This window comes from Cervus elaphus, chromosome 25 (assembly GCF_910594005.1).
Source record: "Cervus elaphus chromosome 25, mCerEla1.1, whole genome shotgun sequence".
NCBI classification, from domain to species: Eukaryota; Metazoa; Chordata; class Mammalia; order Artiodactyla; family Cervidae; genus Cervus; species Cervus elaphus.
In genome coordinates, this window is record NC_057839.1 from 25,171,805 (window position 1) to 25,181,391 (window position 9,587).

Genomic DNA, 9,587 nt, shown 5'->3' on the forward strand with positions numbered 1-9,587 from the left:
TTACTGAAACCATTTCTCATTTCTTTTTAGCTTTGACCAACAGTGTAGCGACCGTCTGCAATCCAACGGATGTGAATTGTTTGGATGATAGCTTTCCTCCACTGGGCAACACGCCCCGTGGACAAGTCAATCATGTGCCTGTTGTAACGGAGGAGTTACTCACCCTGCCCAGCAATGGGGAAAGTGATTGTTTTAATTTATTTGAGACTGGATTTTATCACTCAGAGCTGAACCCCATGAACATGTGCAGTGAAGAGTCAGAAAGACCAGCAAAGAGATTGAAAATGGGCATTGCTGTTCCTGAATCCTTTATGAATGAGGTTTCTGTAAATAATTTGGGTGTGGACTTTGAAAATCACACACATCATATCACCAGTGCCAAAATGGCTGTGTCTGTGGCTGACTTTGGCAGTCTGTCTGCCAACGAGACCAATGGTTTCATCAGTGCCCACGCTCTGCATCAGCATGCCGCCCTGCATTCTGAATGAAACGAGTGAAGGGCCCAGAAACAGTGGGTGTGCAGTACCAGTACCAGGAAAGTATCAGGTTTGCTTAGTCTTTCACTGGAAGTTTGAACTTTTTTCACTATGACATCAGTGATGTCAGTATGTATAGAACTATATCTTGATTTATCAAGAGTATTTTCATTTTCAATCCATAAATGTGGAAATGAACTATGATCAGCAGAGTTGGGAACTAAGATTGAACTCTGTGGTGCAGCTTTAAGCTCTGCTTATCTCTTCCTCATCCCCAATACCTCTTCCCCACTCCCTTCTTTTTCTATTCTTTTCTGTTCCCCACTGCCCTCACTCCCAGTTTTAAAACCTGTAGACAGAGGCCACCAGCTCAAAACCAGCACAGATGTTCTGAACTGAATGGAGTGGCTTCTCTTCGTGTAGATTCCTTTTGCCGTAATGGATGCAGTGGAATAACAATGTTTACAGGTACCGATCCTGATCCCTGCTCAATGTAGCATTTTTTGGTTTTATTTTCTTAATTAAATAAAAGCAGGGGTAGGTTTCTTTAAACTGCACAAACATGCAAGGATTTTTTTAAAAATGGAAACTTCTCTCATGTTATTCAACTAGAGCACTTCAGTTTACAAAACAGCAAGTCCATCTTTATAGAAGCCAGCACGAGGAACTGCGTGCAAATTATGAAGACGCTTGCTTGGATCCTGTTTCAAAATTCTAGACCAGGGCTACCTTACACAGAATTGGTCATTTTACTGCCGGAAAACTTCTGTGTAATTTCATTTATTGGCTAAAAAATTGGCATTTGAAGATATGGTATTTAGATGGGGTTTTGTCCACCATTATCAAGATTGTAGTCATAAAAGTCATACCGGTCATTGATAACTTAGTCTTTCCTGAGGCAGTTGACTTGCAGGGCACAGTCTACAAAGCCGAGGATGTTGCCACTTAGACTGGTTTACATTTTGGGACACCTTTTCAGTTGTTTTGTAGTGCTGCAGTTCAAATGTTAATCTTTAGGTGGGATTTCTAGATCCTACACATAATGCAGTAGAACCTTGAAGTATATTTAAACTTTTCTGTTTAACTTGGACCAGTTGGGGAAAAAAAATGTGAGTTTCTATCTGAAATACAATGGTACGTTACCACTTTTAAGTTCTAAAAAGTGATTGACGTTCAGATGCGTCTCAAAACTCACTTTTATTTTTATTCTAAACATTGTGAATGAGAAACCATTGTCATAAACTCTGGCCATTTTTGCTCTGTAGACATGCATCTTTAAGTTATAAGGTGAATTCACGCAATATGTAATGCAGTGTTAGGATGTGATAAGCTTTGCTTTTATAGTTCAGTTAAACATAGAATTTTGCTTTTTTTTTGCACCGTCTTAATTAAATTTTTCAATTTCTACTAGTTGTCTTGCTTTGCCAAAACTTAAATATTTGGCTACATTGCTGATATTTTTAAGTATAAGTCGCTTCAAGGTTGTGCTGATGACTAGATAGAATGTAGTGACCTTAGTGATGGAAAGGGAGGGTATTTATTATACAAACTGTGAACTGCAATGACATCCTTAGTTTTGGATGATGTGTATTCTTATTTTTCTTTGCAGCATTTTAATGAAGATTGCTTTGAAGTGTTTACGCATTAGCACATTTACTAAAAAAGTTAGTTTAGCACAGTGGACGAAAGTAGTTAAATTAATAACTTAAAGTCAGTCTCTAATTTATACATCTAAAGTCAGCATTCCTGTATGCACACAGTAAATAATGGGTAGCCTGGGCTTTTTGTTGCTTTCAGATATTTTTATCCAAGTTGTCAGCTTCATATTGCTGTGGTGTTGTGCTAAACTTTGAACCTAATTTCTTTTGTTAAAAATGAATACATCTATAATTTAGTAAGATACTGGCCATAATCTTCCATTGTTATAACTTTAATTTTTACTCTGGGTTTACAGTGGCTGGTCTGTATAAAATAATTTACACAAAGATGACTGAATGCTAATACCAGTTGCACTTAAATGAACATGCCCATTCTCAGTAGCTGATGCAGTAATATATTCAGTTTATCTATGCATTGCTGGGATCTTGATATAAGATGGAAACAGTGTTTCTTATCTAAAGTTTTGATTATCAGCAAGTTAAATGGACACTTTAGTTATTTAAATAAAGATTTTTGACCAAAATCCAGAAATGATATGAGAGAAAAATAAATTCCAGCTAGTTTAATAGATTTTTAAACACCAATCTGATTTTAGCCTCTTAGAGAGTGCTAACTAGCTGGTAATGTTTACTTTTAATTCCTTGTTAAAATGAGGCAATAATTTGCAAGATTTTTGTATATATCTGTAAATTCTTCATATCTTTTTAGATCTAATTCAATATTTTCTGACTGCTTCCTCCATGTATAATACCATTTTTGTGCATGCTTGATGTGACATTCATAATTGTACCACTATGACTTTATTCATGTAAAATAACTATTTATTGAATTTCCTTTTAAATCTGGATTTACTGGGTTTTTTTCCCTCTCCGTTTAAGCATCTTAACAGAGAATTTGTTACTGTTTCTTAGAAGAATTGCGTTTGAGAGTGTGAAAATAACTGATTTGCAGTCTTATGAAGAAACAATAATGCCTTTATTATCAAGAGTTAAGCACAATTCTTATAACAAACTGTGATAAATTCTTTTTTTTTTCTTTGCCATATTATTTTCATATGAACAAACCAAAAATCCACGGTGAGCAGTTGCAGTGTTGGCTGATGTGTCTTTTTATGTACAGGGGGTTTGAAGAGGACAGCGGATTCATTTAGAAGTGAAACTGGTGCTGTGATTATAGCAATACTTTACTTTTGTTAGTTGTACTCCACTTTTTCATGCTAGCTTTTTCAGTGTTTAGTTTTCCTCTTGTTATGGTCAACTGCTGAATTTACTTGAAGGATGTAGAATACTGTTTAAACAATACGTTTAAAGTCTGTACAATTAGGTCAAAGAACTGTGCAATTGTTTCCTTTTTAATTTGTACAATTGAGGGTCATAATATTTGAGAACATCAGATTCTAATAGAGCATAGTGAAACTATTTAATTTAACCAAAGTCTCTAGTAAATATTTCAACTTTGAATGTAAACTAATGAATAAACCTGACCACCAAGGAGATTGTTTGCCCGGAGTTTCAAAGCACATTGTCTACAAATGGAAATTGAAATAATTTATAAAAATACTGACATTACTATGTTTTTTAAAAAGTTCTTAATTTTTTCACTAAAAGGAGGAAACTGTTAGTTTTATTGTTAAATATGGTAGATATTAAAACTCCTCTTAGATGACCAGTGATTCCAGTTGTCCCGGTTTGAAATAAGTACGCCGTGAGTATGAGATTGATTAGTGACAATCAGAACAAGTTTTAGTATCAGATGTTCAAGAGGAAGTTGCTATTGTTGCATTGATTTTAATATTTGTACATAAACACTGATTTTTTTGAGCATTATTTTGTATTTGTTGTACTTTAATACCTGGTGTACAGTTCCAGAAATAAAAAGCTGGAAATCTTTTTTTTCCTTGGTTCGTGTGAGTATTTCCACAAATAGATTTTTATCTAATGACTCTTAAGCTATTACATGTGGGCAGATATTTAAGCACTGTTAAGTTGGTTTTAGATGTAGTAAATGATATTTGATAGGTAAATACAATTGATAGGTAAAAAACTTTTCTTTAAATCCTCTACAGTAAATGTCCATCTATCAATACAATAAAACTCTAGCTATCCCAAAGTGAGGATTATATGTACGTTTTTTTTCATTCAGGAAGTACTATTGAACGTCTGTTACGTTTCAAACACTGTTCTCAGTAACTGTTGTCATTTAGGGAGACCTGAAATTTGAAATTTGATTAGATGTTACTATTTCATAGTATATTTATAGTAAACTAGTCTTCCTTATTATAATGTTCATAGTTTGGTTCAGTTCAGTCGCTCAGTCGTGTCTGACTCTTTGCAGCCCCATAGACTGTAGCACGCCAGGCCTCCCTGTCCCTCACCAACTTCCGGAGTCCACTCAAACTCATGTCCATTGAGTTGGTGATGCCATCCAATCATCTCATTCTCTGTCATCCCCTTCTCCTCCCTGTCTTCAGTCTTTCCTAGAATCAGGGTCTTTTCAAATGAGTCAGCTCTTGACATCAGGTGGCCAAAGCATTGGGAGTTTCAGCTTCAACATCAGTCCTTCCAATGAATATTCAGGACTGAATTCCTTTAGGATGGACTGGTTGGATCTTCTTGCAGTCCAAGGCACTCTCGAGTCTTCTCCAACACCACAGTTCAAAAGCATCAATTCTGCACTCAGCTTTCTTTATAGTCCTACTCTCACATCCATACATGACTACTGGAAAAACCATAGCCTTGACTGGACCTTTGTTGGCAAAGTAATGTCTCTGCTTTTTAATATGCTGTCTAGGTTGGTCATAGCTTTTCTTCCAAGGAGCAAGCATCTTTTAATTTCATGGCTGCAGTCACCATCTGCAGTGATTTTGGAGCCCAAGAAAATAAAGTCTGTGACCGTGTCATTTCCCCATCTATTTGCCATGAAGTGATGGGACCAGATGCCATGATCTTAGTTTTCTAAATGTTGAACTTTAAGCCAATGTTTTCACTCTTCTTCTTTCACTTTCATCAACAGGCTTTTTAGTTCGTCTTTGCTTTCTGCAATAAGGGTGGTGTCATCTGCATATCTGAGATCATTGATGTTTCTCCCAGCAGTCTTGATTCCAGCTTGTGCTTCATCCAGTCTAGCATTTCTCATGATGTAATCTGCATATAAGTTAAATAAGCAGGATGACGATATACAGCCTTGACGTACTCCTTTCCTGATTTGGAACCAGTCTGTTCCATGTCCAGCTCTAACTTTTCCTTCCTGACCTGCATACAGATACCTCAAGAGGCAGGTCAGGTGGTCTGGTATTCCCATCTCTTTCAGAATTTTCCGTGGTTTGTTTGTGGTCCACAAAATCAAAGGCTTTGGCATAGTCAATAAAGCAGAAGTAGATGTTTTTCTGGAAGTCTCTTGCTTTTTTTATGATCCAGCGGATGTTGGCAATTTGATCTCTGGTTTCCTCTGCTTTTTCTAAAACCAGCTTGAACATCTGGAATTTCACAGTTCACGTATTGTTGAAGCCTGGCTTGGAGAATTTTGAGCATTACTAGCATGTGAGATGAGTGCAGTTGTGTTGTAGTTTGAGCATTCTTTGGCATTGCCTTTCTTTGGGATTGGAATGAAAACTGACCTTTTCCTGTCACCACTGCTGCATTTTCCAAATTTGTTGTCATATTGAGTGCAACACTTTCACAGCATCATCTTTTAGGATTTGAAATCGCTCCACTGGAATTCTATCACCTCCACTTGCTTTGTTTGTAGTGATGCTTCCTAAAGCCCACTTGACTTCACATCCCAGGATGTCTGGCTCTAGGTGAGTGATCACACCACCATGATTATCTGGGTCGTGAATATCTTTTTTTGTACAGTTCTTCTGTGTATTCTTGCCACCTCTTCTTAATATCTCCTGCTTCTGTTAGGTCCATACAATTTCTGTCCTTTACTGAGCCCATCTTTGCATGAAATGTTCCCTTGGAATCTTTAATTTTCTTGAAGAGATCTTTAGTCTTTCCCATTGTATTGTTTCTCTCTATTTCTTTGCATTGATCACTGAGGGAGGCTTTCTTATCTCTCCTTGCTATTCTTTGGAACTCTGAATTGTAGTGGGTATATCTTTCCTTTTCTCCTTTGCCTTTAGCATCTCTTCTTTTCTCAGCTATTTGTAAGGCCTCTCAGACAGCCATTTTGCCTTTTTGCATTTCTTTTTCTTGGGGATGGTCTTGATCCCTGTCTTTTGTTTGGTAGACTCCAGAAATAACTTCCCCTATTCTTCATCTTCCCAAGCTAAATATCTCACTTTGGCCTAATTTCACAAGTCCCCGTATTTCACTTGTTCTGACCAGAGCTTTCTCTATTTGCTTTCTTAATATGCAGTGATCAGATGGCACCTAATGTCCAGATTTTGTACAAGGACAAGAGGATATCTTTGCTTCAGTTGCTCATCTAAAACCACATTTCTTCATTCACAGACACCAAAGAGCCTTGATGAGCAGGCCTCCCTGGTGGACACATACACAGAAGTGCCTTCAAAGTGGGAGAAGCACCAGTGTTTCTGGGCTGATACAGCCAGGCGTGCAGCCGGGTGCCATATGAGATCTCAGCCCTTCAGGCTTTTAGGGGAGGGAGGAGAGCCTCGTGAGCGCAGAGTCATCTAGACACTTGTAGACCTTAACCCATTTCATCCATCCATGGTTTGCTTTTCCAGCATACTGCTTCTCTTCCTTTTTCAAAGGTTTCGTGGCATCTGTCAATTGGGTAGTTTGTTATACACACTTCCATTTTTAATTTAAATTAGTCTTGGGGTGTAGCACTGTTTAGGATTTCCCACCCAGGTAAGTGATCTCTCATCTGTATTCTTTTCTGTGGCTGGCTGGGTTCTCTGAAAAAAAAACTGCACAGGAGCACTGAGGTCCTAGTCCTAGATCAGAAATGCTCACATTTTTCAAGGCTTAATATACTTTAGCTGGCATTCACTTCAGCAAGAGACATGCTTCATAGTATACCTAGATTTTGATGAGATTGTTTTTATACAAGTAAAGCTAATACTGCCGAAGTTGTTTCCTGGTGTAGAATTAATAAAAATATTTCATAAACATGTCATAAATGAAATAAGTCATTTATAAATCTTGAAAAGTTATTCAGAAAGTTTTCAAGAAATTCTTGAAAAGTTTTTCCAGTAAGGAAAAAATGATTAAAAAAAAAATAGCAGTGTTTTCTTTTTTAAAAATAACTCCATCCCTCTAGTCCAGACCAAGTCATCATACTGGCAAGCTCTATACTCCCATTGTGAGCATTTTATCAGCAGGAACTGTTTTATTCTTTGAATCTTCCAGGACCCTTCACATAGTAGGCATTCAGTAAATGTTTGATGAATTTGATGTTTGTTTCACTATATTACACTTAAGCTGATGGTAACTTTCCCCCCAACTTAAGATAGTAAAACTTTTAAGACAAAATAAGAGTATAAAGAACACTCCTGATTGAACAATTAATGTTATACCATATTTGTACTCTATGTTATACACATTTTTTAATGAATTATTTTTAAAAAGTCTGACATGGCAACACTTCACTCCTAAATACATCAGTCTACCTAACACTACCACAGGAGTTACATTTCTGTATTTAACATAAAGTTCTGGATAATAGGATCTTCTTGATCAACTAACTTGGCTTCTTTTATATATATATATATATAAAATACTATTATTTACTATATATATACTCTACTAAATATATATAAGTAATGCTAATAATAAATAATATGTATAAATAAAATGTACATTCTACATATATGTGTGTAGAATGTATATTTTATTTGGCTTTTTTATATATATGTAGAATGTGTTTTATTTTTGGCTTATATATGTGTAGGATGTATATTCTTGGCTTTTATATATATATATATGTAGAATGTATATTTTATTTTTGGCTTATATATATGTGGGATGTATATTTTATTCTTGGCTTTTATATATATATATATGTAGAATGTATATTTTATTTTTGGCTGTGCCGGGTCTTTGTTGCTGCAAGAGGGCTTTTCTCTAGTTGCGGCAAGTGGGGACTACTCTCTGGTTGCTGTTCCCGGGCTTCTCTTTGCAGTGGCTTCCTCTGTGGAGCACGGGCTCTAGGGTGCTCAGGCTTCAGTAGTCGAGGCTCCTGGGCTCCAGAGCACGGGCCCAATAGCCTGTGTGTTGCACAGGCTTAGCTGCTCCGAGACATGTGGGATCCTCCTGGACCAGGGATTGAACCCATGTCTCCTGCACTGGCAGGCGGATTCTTTACCACTGAGCCACCAGGGAAGCCCTTGGCTTTTTAACAAAGTGAGTTCCCCTGGTGGCACAAATAAAAGACAAATGAGGCTGAGAAAAAGATGCTCACATGGACTTAGGTGCATATACATCATACACACTACGTAAGAGAAATGAATGGGGAGTGTTAGGGGTTGGCGGTTGAGGATTGTAAATTTCAGTAGGTTAGTTAGGGAAGGTGACGGAATGAGCTATATGGCTATTTGGGGGGAGGTTTTTGGAGGCAGAACTAGTACAAAAAGCCTGAGGTGGGAGTGCACCCTGCAGTCTCAGGAGTGGCAAGGAGACAGCTGAGGCTGTGTGGAGAGAGCAGGATGAGATCAGTGAAGGACTTGGCATTTATTCTAAAGTAGGAGTAATCAAGAGTTCCGAGCAGATGCCAGCAGGATCTGATTTGTGCTTAAAAGAATCACTCTTGGCTGTCTATTCTGAAAAGGGGGCAGGAATGGAAACATGGAAAGCAATTAGGAGGCTACTGAAATTGCAATAAACTTAAGTGAGAAAAGCTGTTGGTGTAGCAGTAAAGGTCAGAATCTGGTTGTACAGGTGCCATGGAGAGGCCCATAAATCACACCCTCACTATCCAAGTATGGAGCTGAGGGCTGGACGTGAGTCAGGTCGATGGGGATCAAAGTAACTCCTACTAATAGAACTGGAGGATGTGGCTTCAGAGCTGATGCCAGGCCAGCTCACTTGATACTCCACCTCTGAACTAGACTCACTCCTTTCCTGGCTGGGCTGACTACAGGCTATTCCCCATCCAGGGCTGAGAACCACCCAGAACAGACTCTACTGGGGGAGTCCACAGAGAAGGAACTAGTGGGGTTTGGGCCATGGTGTCTAGTTCTTCTCTAAAAGTAATCTCAGAGAACCATTCTTCCTCCAAAAGGTGGAGAGAGAGGCAGAATTACTAATGGAAGCCTTCTAAACGTGAGAAATGGGAATAGGTGTTCCTCCCACCACTATCTTTTAACTATGTTTCCATATGCCAAAACAATCTCTCTTACAGTCTCTTAAGCTTTGTAGGTGTGCACGTGTGTGAAAATGTTCAAATAGAGAAAATAGTATAATGACTCCCCATTGCCCCCTTAACCAGCTAAAACAATCTTGAAATTATACACAAACCCCAATTAACTCATGACAACACAATAAA

At 37.8% G+C, this 9,587-nt stretch overlaps 1 protein-coding gene across 1 annotated transcript in view; it reads left to right on the top strand.

The window, feature by feature from the left end:
* MIER3 (MIER family member 3) overlaps positions 1-4,026 on the top strand; it is a 28,946-nt gene extending 24,920 nt beyond the window's left edge. The window contains exon 13 of the mRNA XM_043887518.1: positions 31-4,026. Coding sequence (XP_043743453.1) covers positions 31-488 — 458 coding nt within the window. The 3' untranslated portion in view covers positions 489-4,026. The remainder of the gene's footprint in view (positions 1-30) is intronic.
* The last annotated feature ends 5,561 nt before the right edge of the window (positions 4,027-9,587 follow it).